Source organism: Nymphalis io, chromosome 6, assembly GCF_905147045.1.
Source record: "Nymphalis io chromosome 6, ilAglIoxx1.1, whole genome shotgun sequence".
Taxonomy (NCBI): Eukaryota; Metazoa; Arthropoda; class Insecta; order Lepidoptera; family Nymphalidae; genus Nymphalis; species Nymphalis io.
In genome coordinates this window covers 12,841,807-12,857,102 of record NC_065893.1, presented here as the reverse complement: position 1 = coordinate 12,857,102, position 15,296 = coordinate 12,841,807, and the positions used below count along the sequence as shown (strand labels likewise).

General features: G+C 31.5%; 1 protein-coding gene across 1 annotated transcript; it reads left to right on the top strand.

Moving 5' to 3' along the window:
• The first annotated feature begins 2,371 nt into the window (after positions 1–2,371).
• Positions 2,372–14,147, top strand: LOC126768885 (membrane alanyl aminopeptidase-like). Its single transcript, XM_050487282.1, has 16 exons — positions 2,372–2,432; positions 2,605–2,842; positions 3,048–3,334; positions 3,451–3,606; positions 4,200–4,517; positions 4,668–4,851; positions 5,234–5,472; positions 5,646–5,829; positions 5,981–6,167; positions 7,430–7,524; positions 8,138–8,317; positions 9,450–9,634; positions 10,284–10,451; positions 11,633–11,773; positions 12,035–12,110; positions 13,877–14,147. Exons 2-16 carry the CDS (start codon positions 2,606–2,608, stop codon positions 14,078–14,080), a joined length of 2,841 nt encoding a protein of 946 aa, XP_050343239.1. The 5' UTR covers positions 2,372–2,432; position 2,605; the 3' UTR covers positions 14,081–14,147.
• Positions 14,148–15,296: the final 1,149 nt, after the last annotated feature.

The following is a 15,296-nucleotide window of genomic DNA, read 5'->3' as shown; positions in this document are numbered from 1 at the left end:
CAGCACAGATATTTATATTGTTATAAAATTGATATATATTGTTTTGTTTAATAAAGAAATTTTTTTTTCGTTATATAAATCTAAGCAATCACAAGCGCGTAGGTGCCGAGGAAGCTAAAAATAGAAGAGTATGTTAATGAATAAATGGCGTTTATTTATCTGATTTTTTATTTATTTATTTATCCACTTAAATAACAGTAACAGCCTGTTAATGTCCCACTGCTGGGTTAAGGAGGAGTCTGCCTTTTTGAGGAGAAGGTTTCGAGCTTATTCCACCACGCTGCTCCAATGCGGGTTGGTAGAATACACATGTGACATAATTTCAATGAAATTAGACACATGGAGGTTTCCTCACGATGTTTTCCTTTACCGTCAAGCACGAAATGAATTATAACCACAAATTAAGCACATGAAAATTCTGTGATGCTTGCCCGGGTTTGAACCCACGATCATCGGTTAAGATTCACGCGTTCTAACCACTAGGCCATCTCATCTTCATCCATTTAAATAAGTTCATCATCATATTTCTATCATGTTAAATTTTGTATTGTTATTTATATATACATATGATGATCATTAACAAGGTTCAGCAAGAAGCATATGCCATTCCTTCTCGTTCAATACGTAACTGCGTATTCTGGGGATCCAAGATATTTCTTTCCTGTAAATACACCGGTTCATTCACTCTTTAAGGTGAAAAATAAAACGATAGCACGTTTTATTAATAAACGTGAGTATTTTTGTTTCTAAATGTTATAAATATTAAACATTGTTAATTCACTAGCTTGCCTTTAATGTGTTGTGATTTTTTGTATACTAATACTAATTTATGATAATAAATATTTTTTTCCTACCTTCATACTTCAAGTTGTAGTAGCTTATTAGGTTTATTTTTAGGCATCAAGAAATTAAACAGAGAAAGAATTCGGTGTTAAATATCGTATGTACGTCCTGTCGCTAAAACCATAACTCTTAAGATTAATATAATGATTTTTTTTTTTTTTGTAATAAATACATATGTTATATAAACAAAACATACATAGAATCGTTTGATTAATTAATTTCTGATAATCTTAAAAAAAATATTTATAATATTTTTAAATAAGATTTCATTAATTTGATTAGGTCAACAAAGAATTAAATGATTAATTTTCCGTCATTATTTGAAGAGTTTATCGAAATCCAGTTTGAAATGAATATGAAATATTAATCTTGTCTTGCGCGTGGAATTTATCAAAAGTGATAAATAATCTTAACATAATAATTATAAGTCTTCATAGAATTATCTATACACAGTGAAATTGTTATTGTCTGTATATCTGTATATAGCTTTGAGTCGATAATATATGAAAATTTAAAGTTTTCAGAATCCATTCAAATCAATTAACTGGTGGTAGAGCTTTGTGCAAGCTCGTCTGGGTAGGTACCACCCACTCATCAGATATTCTACCGCAAAACAGCAATACTTGATATTGTTGTGTTCCGGTTTGAAGGGTGAGTGAGCCAGTGTAATTACAGGCACAAGGGACATAAAATCTTAGTTCCCAAGGTTGGTGGCGCATTGGCTATAAGCGATGGTTGACATTTCTTCCAATGCCAATGTCTAAGGGCGTTTGATGACCACTTACCATCAGGTGGCCCATATGCTCGTCCACCTTCCTATTCTATATAAAAAAAAACAATCATTAATTCGTTAAATATTCTCGTCATTAACCTCGTGTTCTGATTCCTTTAATCGTATATGGTTACTTCAACCTTTAAGGGTGACATACAAAGTATCATTACAAGCACACAGGAAATAATATCTAAGTTCCATGCGGCACAATGATTTAGAGGAATGTCTTTTTCATATTATAGGCAGGCGGACAAGCAAATGGACCACCTGATGGTAAGTAGTCACCAGTGCTCATAGACATTGACGAAATAAAAAATAATAACCTTACCTCGCCAATGGGCCATTAACCTTGGGAACTGAGATGTTATATCCCTTGTGCCTGTAGTTACACTGGCACACTCACCCTTCAAACCGGAATGAAAAAAACTAAGTATTGCTGCTTGGCGGCAGAATATCTAATGAGTGGGTGGAACCCACCCCGACGTGCCTGCGCAAAGCCCTACCAGGTATATTTTTTGTTATTAAAAATATCACTAACGCAAACGTAATTGTTTAATTTATACAATCGTATCATATTCAAAATCAAGGTATAAAATATATTTCTATGTATCGACGTAGAAAATTATAAGATCATGGCAAACACTGCGGGCACAAAACGCTTATCTAAATCGTTTATAAATTCTTAATTATTAGTAGGTATCTGGAAAAAAATTTGAATGTCATATCAATAATATTACTGATAAAGTAATAAATTGTCAGATATGATAATTTGTTAATGTTAAAATAAGTATTTGAGGCTGGGGAGGCGTAAGAAAAGGTACTTAAAATTTTTCGAAGTTAATTTAACTAATAAAGTTGAACGGAATTAAAATATAATTGATATTTTTTAAACATATTTTATATTGAATAGTGCACGTGTTGACATATAACTATATTCAGAAGTGATATTTAAAACTTATTTTAACTTGTGCTTCATTTTAACATTCTAGTATGATGACGTTTTTTCGTAAGCTGGCGTTATTGCCAGTTTTGCTAACATTAGTTAAATCAGACTTCCCTCTTGATTTTGAGGAATCAATAGTTAGAAATAACGCTGGAGATGAAATCTATAGACTTCCTGAAGATCTTGATCCTATTCATATTAAAGTTGAAATCACTCCGTATTTTGAAGCTGAAGACAATAAGGAAGCATTTACATTCGATGGTCTTGTTGAATTAACTATTCGAGTAAGTATTCATAAATTATTTATATTACAATTTTCACCGATGGCTTCGCCCATATGTGAGGGGAAGGTAAGAGATCAAGTGTATAAATACTATGTTCCTTTCTAAGACCGGCTGAATAGTTAATACGTGAAAACGTAACAAACAATATTGAAAATATGATTAATGAAAATATACACTACTACTAGTAATCATTATTTTGTTTTAGGCAGTTAAAGATAACGTTTCGTCACTGGTCATTCATGAGAATGTCAGGGAAATACAGGCATTGACATTAACAAATGAAGCTGACGTTCCATTGGCTTTGGACCTACTCAGGCCGTTTGAAAGAATTCGTCAACATCATTTCTTACGAATTAACTTGAGACAAGGAACCACATTGGTAAATTCGGAAATTTACAAATTGAGTATTCATTATGTTGGTAATATTAATGAGACCCCATTGAGTCGAGGTGTATTCAGAGGAAGTTATAAAGGCAGTGATGGAAAAATTCAGTAAGTTAATAACAATTTGGATTTATAATTGTATTTCATTTTCTCCATTATTAGAATAAGCTAGATTACCGAAAAACATAAACATTTTAAAGTTTAATGATACATTTACTTTCTAGTTGGTATGCAGCGTCACACTTACAACCAACCAATTCGAGACAAGCGTTCCCCTGTTTTGACGAGCCTGGCTACAAATCCACTTTTGATATCATAGTTAATCGTCCAGAACATTTTACACAGACTTATTCAAACATGGCAATTAAAGAAGAAATACGGTAAATAGTATAGATTATTAGAATAAGTATATTATGTAAAAATCGTAACAGAGTTTTGTGAAACAGTTCATTGTTTGTTTGGAAGTTGTCCAGATCATGGCCAAAAAATTTTAACAAATCGTTCAAATTACACCTACGTTAAAATGATACTTTACAGTTTATTATCGTATATATTGTCTTTGCTTAGACTTAGTTCGTTATCAAAAACATATACTTACATATAGTTAATAAGATGATCTATTGAATTATTGGCTTAGATAACACTTATGTATATGTTTTTATTGACGTCAATATTATATTATTAGGAGTATACAGATTAAATGACAATAAGATAAAAGTGAAAGAATCGACGTGATAATGATTCGAAATCGTGCGATAATTTAATGATAAACGATCGTATAATTCTTTCTATTACAATTTGATACGTAATAAATTCCGTGTTTTGTTATTGATATCACTACGCTATGTATTTATTAAAACCGAGTGCCTATATCTATATAGTTTATTGTCTAAAATTAAGCTCTCTGAGAGAGGATATAATCTGATTCGAATGACGTATCTTTGTACCTTTAAAAATCTATCAATGATTTCAGCATGGGAAATCGTCGTAAAGAAATATTCCATTCAACACCGAGGATGTCAGCGTACCTAGTGACAGTGCACATCAGCGAAGAGTTTACTGTAATCGCAGATAATAATAATGCAACAGCTTCATACCGTGTTCTTGCAAGACCTAATGCTCGGGGCCAAGGTGAATACGCATTGGAAGTTGGACCACTAATAACTACATGGCTTGAGAAATATTTCGATATTCCATACTATACGATGGCTGAAAATATGAAAAACGATCAGATAGCCTCTCCGGATTGGGCGTCTGGTGCTACTGAAAATTGGGGTTTAGTTTCATACAGGTGATTTTATTATCTCTAAATGAATCTTAATTATTGAATTAAACTTACTAATATTATCTTTATTTTCAATGTTACTCGCTATGCTGCTAATTTCATTTAGGAATAAGTTGATTTGTTTTGAAAAAAAATTTGAAAGCTTAATCATTTTAGGGAACTACGTCTACTTTACGAAGAAGGTGAGACTAATGCCTTAGATAAGATGACCATTGGAACTATCATCGCTCACGAGCTTGCTCACAAGTGGTTCGGCAACCTCATCACTTGCAGATGGTGGGACAATGTGTGGATCAATGAAGGCTTTGCTAGCTACTTTGAATATTTTGCTATGGATGGTGTGAGTTAATTATATACTAATATTTAATTAAATTATTTTGACCTTAAAAAGTTTTTATGGTTATATGTTAAAAACCATGTAAATAAGTTGTTAAAATATTTTTACAATTACCAATTATTAAATGTTCGAAAAACATATATATAAGCCAGGTTATTCAATACAAGATCATTGTTTAGATTCTAAAAAAATATAATTATAAAGAAGAATAGCTACCGAGTTTCTTACGAGTTATTTTCGATATAATTAATATTTCGAAGCTGTGGAAGTTATAAAATTCATTTATCTTGTAAAAATGTAATTGTGAATAAAATTAGTTTTAATATTGTTTGGTTCTTTATTCATCTTTTTGTTAAATATTAATTATTTTAAATTTTAAATTCAGGTCGATCGTACCATGGAACTAGAAGATCAGTTCAACATTAGATATTTACAAAGTGCTTTATCTTCTGATGCGTCAGCTTCAACGAGAGCTCTGCAGCATACTGTGAATTCACCAGCTCAAGTTACGGGACATTTTAGTGGTATCAGTTATACAAAAGGAGCTTCTTTGTTATTAATGTTGAAACATTTCATCGGCGAGTCGACGTTTAAGAAAGCCTTGAACTATTTTCTTCTTAAAAGGTACCTCTAAACTACTTTTTGCGTATCTACAATATTTTACTATTATTGTATAATAATATATATTATATTATACAGCTTATAGTCACATAAGGGGCTCATAAATTAAAAATTATTTAAGTTCAGCTGATTGAAAATGTATTGTAAATAACGGTATAATGATAATATTTTTTAAGGTCTTATGAGTACGCTTTTCCTTCAAATCTATATAATAGTTTTGAAAAAGTTGTCGCAGAAGACGATGTTCTCAGTGGAAATTTGAATATTGCTCAGATAATGCAGTATTGGGTTGAAGAACCTGGATACCCAGTGCTCAATGTTAATGTTAACATGGAAAATGGAAATATAAGGCTTACACAGGTAAATACTTATTTTATTAATAACTGATATGAATATTGCAATTTGAATAAGGAATCATTTTAGGATTCCCATCACCATGTGAACATTTGTTTTTACTAAGAATAAAATGTGTGGAATCTTAACATATACTAATATTATTATAATCTTTTAGGAGCGTTTTTTCATCAGTGCTTCAGCGTTGTCGACCCCGCAAGTGTGGCCATTACCTCTTACGTTTACAACGGGCAAAAACCCTGATTGGAATAATCTCAAACCATCACATGTAATGGTTAACAGGACAATGGAAATTCAAAAAGAACCAGGACATGATTGGGTTATATTTAATGTGCAGCAAAAAGGTTAGTAATAATTTTGAAATATAAAGTCTTTATGTCAGAATTTTTACACGCGATTCATTTTAAGAACTAGTTAGGTGTGCAGGATGTTTATACTAAACTAGCGTGTGTGGTACACTAACATGGGTACGTGGTGTCATCCACTCAGTACTTTCTATTAGTCTAATGAGATTATAAACCGACTCGAATGATAAAAGATTACATGTAGGTAGTACGTGAATTCCAAGGCACGGGAGTGTAACACTGTCAATTACTAGGTCTGGGCTGCAGTTGCTCAAAACTAGGACTTCTCAGGCTCATTGCGGTTGCTTTACAGAATAAATATTATCGATATCTAATAATGATTATATATTTTAGCTTGAATGGTAATTAATATGCGTGAAGTTGTTAAATAAAATATTTCTATAAAAGACTCATTACTCTAAAAACATAAACATATTTTTTTTGAATTATAATAAAGATTATTATTGAATTATGATAAAGATAAGTTAAAACACAGTGTACAGTACACATTTTTAATTATTATTGAACGGATACTGCTTACTACAGTTACGTAATGTTTATTATGTTGAAATGATCCTGAAGGAAACTATAGATTATCCCAGCCACGACAGGATTAAAGACAAATAAACAACTTCGACATTGAATTGACTCGATGTCATTGGTCGAGATCTTAAATAATCAATGACATTCACTATGGATTAGTAAAAAAATGGCGTCTTAAATGTTGGTGAAGTTGTTATCGGAACTTTGGAAGTGAAATTATAATTGATATATATATAGTTTGGAGTAGTGTTGTATAATAAATAAATGATAGATTGAGATGTTAGGGCGAATGAATGCGACAAAAGTTAGCTTTCGTTGCGTCTTTCAATTGTATGTTTCTGTGAATTGTTACTAGCCCATATTAAAGCACTAGCCCAGATTTAGTTACTTTCCCTTTAATAATGAAGAATTGTATTGCATAATATAAAAGAGGTGTTAGTAAATCGCATGGAACCTGTAAATGTAAGATTTTTTTTATTTTTACTCTTTCTCCGATTGTAATAGGCTATAGTTACAACAAAGATAAAGATAATGAAAATGGATGTTAATCTTACTTTTTAATTCCTACGGATTACAAACATTCTATTATAAGCATATGAAAATTTATAACCAAACGTATTTTGGGCAAATATTTTAATTTTTTGTAGGTTTTAAGATTTTCAAATATTTCAATTCATTGAGCCTTTTAAAAAAAATAACTATGAGTTTATAATTCTTAGGTATATATCGAGTCAATTACGACACGCATACGTGGGAAATGATTGCTGATGCCCTTAAAAATAAATCGAATATTCATCATTTGAATAAAGCACAAGTAAGTTATTTAAATTTTAGAAGTAATTCAGGGCAGGCTTTTTTCAAGACTGTCTTCAGTCTCAGAAGTTACCACTGTCAGTTATTCTACAGTCGAACGATAATAATATGCATGGCTGTTATCAGCGGTGCTATTCTGTAAGAACTCAATTCATTACTCACCCGTGATCTGTTGACAATCGACTTATGGTGATATCTGATTTTAATGCGTGTATTAATGAAATGGCAATTTCGCATATCACTTTCTGGTATTTCACGACCGATCTTGCACTGAGTTCCGAGTTTTCTTTTACAGAATTTACTGCTGTAAAAGATGATAAGGCCAATGTTATTACAGGTTTAAGAGACACAACATCTTAGTTACCATAGTAACCGCCTGTATTCTTTCAGCAGCGCTAATGTATATTCGATTTCGTATCCGTTTACAATCATATACATATGGTATATGGCTCATCAGACATTGTACCGCAAAATAGCAGTACTTGGTATTGTTGTGTTCTGGTTTGAAGGGTGAGTGAGCCAGTGTAATTTCAGGTACAAATACTAGGCGTTATGTAAATATATTTAGAAATTAATTTAACGATATAATAAAATGAATCTAAATTTTATTCTAGATTGTCGACGATGTTTTTGCCCTTATGAGGTCAGAACGCATGTCATATGATTTAGGCTTCAAGGTTTTGGATTTCCTTAAAGAAGAAACGAATTATTACTCCTGGTTCCCAGCAGTTTCAGGCTTTAGCTGGTTAAGGAATAGATTCTTACACTTGCCTGATACCTTGAGACAGTTTGACGTAAGTATAAAGTAATACTGACCCGGGAATTCTGCCATTATATAATTCTGTAAAATGACAAATTCAAAAGTACTTATAAACTTATGTAAATAAAGTACATTTTATTTTGTTTATATTATGCAATTTTGATTATATTAAAACTTGTTAATTCATATATTCACGTAAGTGGTAATATTTTCACAAAATATTACAAATCGTATATTCAGAAGGTTACATATACATACAACAACTAGCTAACCCGTGCCCACTTCGTTGGGCAGTAAACATTTTTACTTGTGATGAAATGATTTTGGTTCTGTTAGTACTGATTGCTATGATTTATTTTCTGACTGTGGAAAGTCACGTTGACCACGACATCTGACTACCACGGGTTTATATAGGTGTAGCCTATGACACTTACCAATGATGTGGCTTTCCATTGGTAAAAGAATTTTCAAAATCAGTTCAGTAAATCCAGAGATATGAAATAAAGAAAAAAGAGCACAAAGATTGTTTTATATAATTATGCCTATAAAAGATCTCTTCCAGAATAGTTGAGGAAAGAGGAAAGAAAATATATAACTTCAAATGTAAACACATAATTACAAAACATATTATGAAAAGAAAAAAAAATCGATACACATTAAAACATTTTATATTGAAGTGGAAAGTATTTTAGTGATATTCTATTTTTAAAATTTCATATAATAATTATAAAGAATACACTCGTAAAACTCAAGTGGTTTTATTGATACAGATGAAATATCTCTAGTAGTACATGCTTGAAAGCATAAGTCTACAAACGAGCAAGTAGTTACGAGAAGCATTCTTAGATAGCAAATATGTCTGTTAGTATGTGAAAGTTCCAGATATCAAGATCATTAGCTGTTCGAGTAAAAATGCTGACAAAAGCCTTTTGTAGTTCTGTGTCACATTAATATTTGTAAATATTCAAAAACTTCTAGGCCTTTTTAATAGATAATTTCTTATTATGAATAAACCTCAGATACTTAGATGTTTTTAAAAGTAGCTCTGATTTCCATAAAAAGTTGCAATTTGTGAAATTAAAAACTAAAATTGTTATGGTTATTATTGAGTATTTTTAATTACAATAGAGAAATAATTTTTAATATTTGTAATTATATTTAATCAGGAAATTCTTTATGAATTCTTGGATGCCGTTATTAAAGACTTGGGCTACGAAGTCGAAGCTGGAGAACCCCTTACTAGGACGTTAAACCGCTTCACCATACTTTCATTTGCTTGCGATATCGGTCATGAAGGATGCGTCAACAATGCCATCACGAAATTCAACGCGTTAGTCACGGACGGAATCAGGTAAAATTTATGTGTTTCTGAATAGATTGCATAAGATATTTCCATATACAAAAGCAAAGAAAATTACTATAATATATAAAAAATTACTAAAATTATCTATATACGAGTGTGTAAACGAAACCCCACTCATCACGAGATCTCCTTAACTATCCGCCCAATTGAATTGAAACGTAACAAATACCCCTTCCCGACGTAGATGTTATGAACGGATATTACGCAAATCCGATTCAAAATACATTTTTCTTTCGATTCAATAACAATAATTTAGTATGTTGTACGTACAAATTTTATAGGCTTGGTCAATTTCCTTTCATATCGGTAATACACCATTACTCCATTTGATTAGACTTTAACGTATCTTCTATAGTAAATAGTCCTTGGGCACGCAACGTAACATTGACTAGTTTAGTCTTACATTCAATTAATCACTGAACATTTTATTCTATAATAAATTCAGTGTTTTATTTGGTCAAATTTTCCTTGTCGTGATAATAGTTGCCCGGTCACTCAGATGTGTGGCAATTGTTATAAAATAAAAGAATATTCATAATTCTATTAAACGACAAAATAACAATAAAACCCATCTAGCGTCTAGTTATTGATATTAGTAACAAATAAGTTTTACTGTTTCACATATTTCTTTTTTCAGTGTAAATCCTAATCTGAGACGACACGTCTTCTGCCAAGGTTTACTAGATGGTGGTCTAGAAGCTTGGCACTTCCTTCAAAAACGTAGAACAAATTCAAACAATCAAGCCGATCAATTTGCAATGCTTCGATCTCTCGGCTGTACTACTAACGAACAAGCTATACAAGAGTAAGTATAATTTTTAATACTACCAAAAGATCGGTAAGATATCAAAAAACGATAAGGTAAGCAAAACAGGTAAGTTTCAGAAACAGTACAATAGATTTTTAATTTTTACGACTAACAAAGTAAGCATTAAAACCCATGTTATAGAGGTACATAGCAATTTTCGTACAAGCTTAAATGAAGCCTCAATTACAAGTACACAATTATTGCAATTGCGCTGTCACGCACGGGACACGGACGGGCCGGTTGGCGTGGTAGGTAGATTGCCTTTCACGCCGAAGGTTGTGGGTTCGATTCCCACCCAGGACGGATATTTTTGTGCATGAACATGTCTGTTTGTCCTGAGTCTGGGTGTAATTATCTATATAAGTATGTATTTACAAAAGAAAACTAGCATATGTAGCATATCAGTTGTCTGGTTTCCATAGTACAAGCTCTGCTCAGTTGGGATCAGATGGCCGTGTGTGAATAGTTTTCTTAAATTTAACATGAGAGGCAGCAAATACATCAATATTACAATTATTCGATAAGTATATACACATTATAATTATTACAAAATGTACTGCTTCATGCACTCGTGTATTATAGTACATTTGAATTGCAGTCATTTCCATCGGTTTATATTAACGTTGTGTGGGTGAGTTTGTAATTAATAAATTATAAGTGATAAAATCATTTATTATCGATTTCAAATAATTGATATAATATCAGTAACCTTAACATACATTTCGCATTTGATTTTATGCGATAGTATAATGCTATATAATTTTGTACAAATATATTCAACTATTGAATTTTTACTGGTGGTAGGGCTTTGTGCAAGGTCGTCTGGGTAGGTACCACCCACTTATCAAATATTCTTTCGCAAAACAGCAGTACTTGATATTTTTGTGTTCCGGTTTGAAGGGTGAATGAGCCAGTGTAATTACAGGCACAAGGGACATAAAATCTTAGTTCCCAAGGTTGGTGGCGCATTGGATATGTAAGCGATGGTTGACATTTCTTAAAATGCCAATGTCTAAGAGCGTTGGTGACCACTTACCATCAGGTGGCCCATATGCTCGTCCGCCTTCCTTTTCTATAAAAAAAAAAAAAAAATACTACTATACTATAAAAAAATAAAAAAACTATGTTAACGCTTAGCGATGTGTTTGTATCTATTTATTTTGTGTTTAAATTTTCAGGTTCTTAAAAATGATTCTCAGTGACGACCTCAAAGCTCAAGACAGCGTCAATGCCTTCACATTCCTCTTAATGGGTAGTAGAGGAAACGCTAAAATAGCATTACAATTCCTTAAAGAGAATGTAGATAATATAGCAAAGAAGTAAGTTACCAAGGTGTTATAGATTGTTAGTTGTCTTTTTTTTAATTAACAATAACGAAAGCAAATTTTTTTAAGTGTTTTATGTTCAAGTTCCTGGCAATTGGTTTTCGATTAAATTTATTCGGTATATCAACACTTGAATCCACTATGAAAATAATTTGGTCGTTCTGTCGTTCGTTAATTCATGGCTTTAACGACTTATTTTTGTGATATTTTATTTATAAAAAAAAAACGCTGAAAAGCTAAAATGAAAATTTTCAGAGTCGTCCTGCCAACGTGGTTCGCTAATGTCTTGAGTAATCTAGCCGCCTATATGGACGAAGAAGGTCTTAACGATGTAAGTTATATATTATTTCTCTTACTTTTTTGCTATAAGCTATTCCACAGGGCCACCTCGGTTTTAGTTTTATTTTAAATAACAAAAACTTCTATTCAAAATTAGAACATTAACTTATTAAATTTTAAAGCACGGTACGTTATACAGGTATTTATATAGCATAGTAATAATAGTAAAAATTTTAATTTTATAGAAGTTTTTTTATTCTAAAAAAGGTGAATTCTATTTGAAGTTATAGATAACTAGAATACAACAATACTATATGATATGAGTGATTGGTTCCTACCCAGACGGACTTGTTTTTAGTATGCTTCGATTAAGGGGTAGTTTTGATTATAAACGTAACCCTATAGGTATCATTATAATGCACTACTTTCTATAATCAACAATAGCTTTACAACATTGTTATTGATCTTATTATTTTACTAAAATTATTAATATTATAAATGTTTTGTAATTTCGTATGAATATAATATATATTATTATGTATCATTCTGTATACTGTATATAATGTGATACTAATAAAAATAGACCTGAATCATAAAAAAGTCATTCGATCAAATAAGTACTCTATATATGAAGATATATACTTTTTTTAAGAAATACGGCAATTACGTAGTTTGGTTACAATACTCTTTGAAAATAAAGGGAGACAATCATGCACTATTTTTTTAATTTGAAATAAGACACATGCAAGTTTTCTCACAATGTTTTCCGCCGAGCACGTATTGATTTATGAACACAAATTAAGCACATGAAAATTCAGTGGTGCTTTTCTGAGTCTTAATCACCATTCTAAATAAAAGCTACTGCTGTATTTCAAGACACTAATTCCAGAAATTTCTTGGTGACCTAGGATACTATAAAACATATTGTATTTAGAGTTCGCTAACGATCTTCTAGTAATAATATTATTATTATCGCTAAAATATGGATTATTTATCGAGATTTTATATTTATTTAAAAGTTGATTGCAGAGCATGATATAAGTTGTAGATAAAGCGGGGTTAGTTCTAAAAATGTTCTTTAACAGCCGAACTTAACGAGTAAGAAAAACGTTTGTAGGTCAAACAGAAAAACAGTTTACTTATTCTTACAAAAGCTAATACACATTACATACATAAACATTTACATACGAAAATATGTAATCACGTATCTAATATAAAATACTACATAAAAATAACTTCTTAACTAGAAAAAGGTCAATTGTTGTTAAAAAAGAGTAATATTTGTTGCAAACATATGTTTCAAATATTCCTCTTGGAAGTTGTGATGTTCAAATGTACTTATTTGCCACTAGCGTTCGCCCAGCTGTCCAAATTTGAACGAACTGTGGATTTGCATTTTTTTTTTTATAGAATAGGAAGGTGGACGAGCATATGGGCCACCTGATGGTAAGTGGTCACCAAACGCCCTTAGACATTGGCATTGTAAGAAATGTCAACCATCGCTTATAGCCAATGCGCCACCAACCTTGGGAACTAAGATTTTATGTCCCTTGTGCCTGTAATTACACTGGCTCACTCACCCTTCAAACCGGAACACAACAATATAAAGTATTGCTGTTTTGCGGTAGAATATCTGATGAGTGGGTGGTACCTACCCAGACAAGCTTGCACAAAGCCCTACCACCAGTAAATTCTTGTTAATTCTAAAGCTCGTATACAGCAACCAAAACTCCTTGAAACATATAAGATAAAAGCCACTTTTTTCACAATTTGCTCAATTTTTCACGAGCACATTTTAACAAGACATGCTTGTTTTAGATGGAGCAGTGGCTTCATGCCAATCAAGAATCAGTACCAAGTGCTCAAGCCGGACTGAGCGCTATTGAATCCGCACGTGATAATATAAGATGGGGTTCAGATCGAGCTCAGAGTATCTTAAGAGCTGCAAGAGGTTCCGCGACTGTAGCAATCCCAGCAACCGTGTTATTGTTAACGACATCTATCGCTCTGCTGTTAAGATGAAATTATCCCTAAGCTAGTGTATTTTGTCATTCGTCAATATTACAAAATAAATCTGAAATATATAAGAACTCGCTTGTTTTGTTTCCTTCATTTATAATAATATTATAAAACTGGAAATTTTTTTTAAACCTGCTAATCTCCTACGATTCCAATATGAAAAATAATTCATGTTACACAATTATTGAGAAGGGTTTTAAATGCTGTACTAGCTATGCGTTCAGACTTCCTACGGGTAATTCATACGCTTCCATTTTCTATTGAAAGAAGAAATTTCCAAAAAAACTTCCAGAGCGGATGCTGACCTTATAAAATAAACATTGTTTTAAATTTCAGTTTTCTAGACTCTGTAGTTTTGATGGCGCGATGATTGTTAGCCAGGATTACAAACTTTATTAGTGAATCAGTAACTATGAAGCTTAAATAATTTGATAAAATATATGTATAAATGAGAACAACGACGCCACGGGAGGTGCTTAGTTGTAAAGTAAATAGAATAGTCACATTTCTGAATCAACACATAATATAATTCCAACTTAACGATATAAAAACTCAGGGAATATGTAGTTATTTATATGACTACTAGGAAATTACTATTTACTGTATCATTATGATAGCGTTATGGGGCGTGGTTTTCTGTTTTAAAATTTACTTCAGATTTTTTTTTTCTACAAATGAATTCCAAATTATATTTTTACAGTTTTAAATATTTTTATTAAACATTTTTATCTAATTTTTATTACAAAATTGTACATAATATTTATATAACAACAAATACAAACTGTCTTTAAAGTATATTGTTTGATTGTAATTAACCTTTCCATCTGTAAATATATAGTATTCAGCAGAGAAACTGATTTTAAAAAAATCTCTTAGTCTTTTTAAAAATAGAACCCCAAGTCATACAAATTGATATGAATTACTCACACAATTACTCTTAAAAATCCAAAAAACACAATCGAACCCATTGAACAAATCAAAAGTCGCGCCAATGACAATTAATCAGTTTTAAATTAGCACGCGTCAATTTTTTGCAATGCTGTTATAAGTTTAGTAAGATGTTTCCTTACTATATTTAATATTTTACTGTATATAATATTTTATTAATCTATAATTAGGATATTGAGATTTAAGCGGACCCTGGCGTTACCAGGCCGGGAAAACGCTAGGCAGAAGACAAAGAATTAGGATATTGAGATTGCAATTAATGAGAGAATGC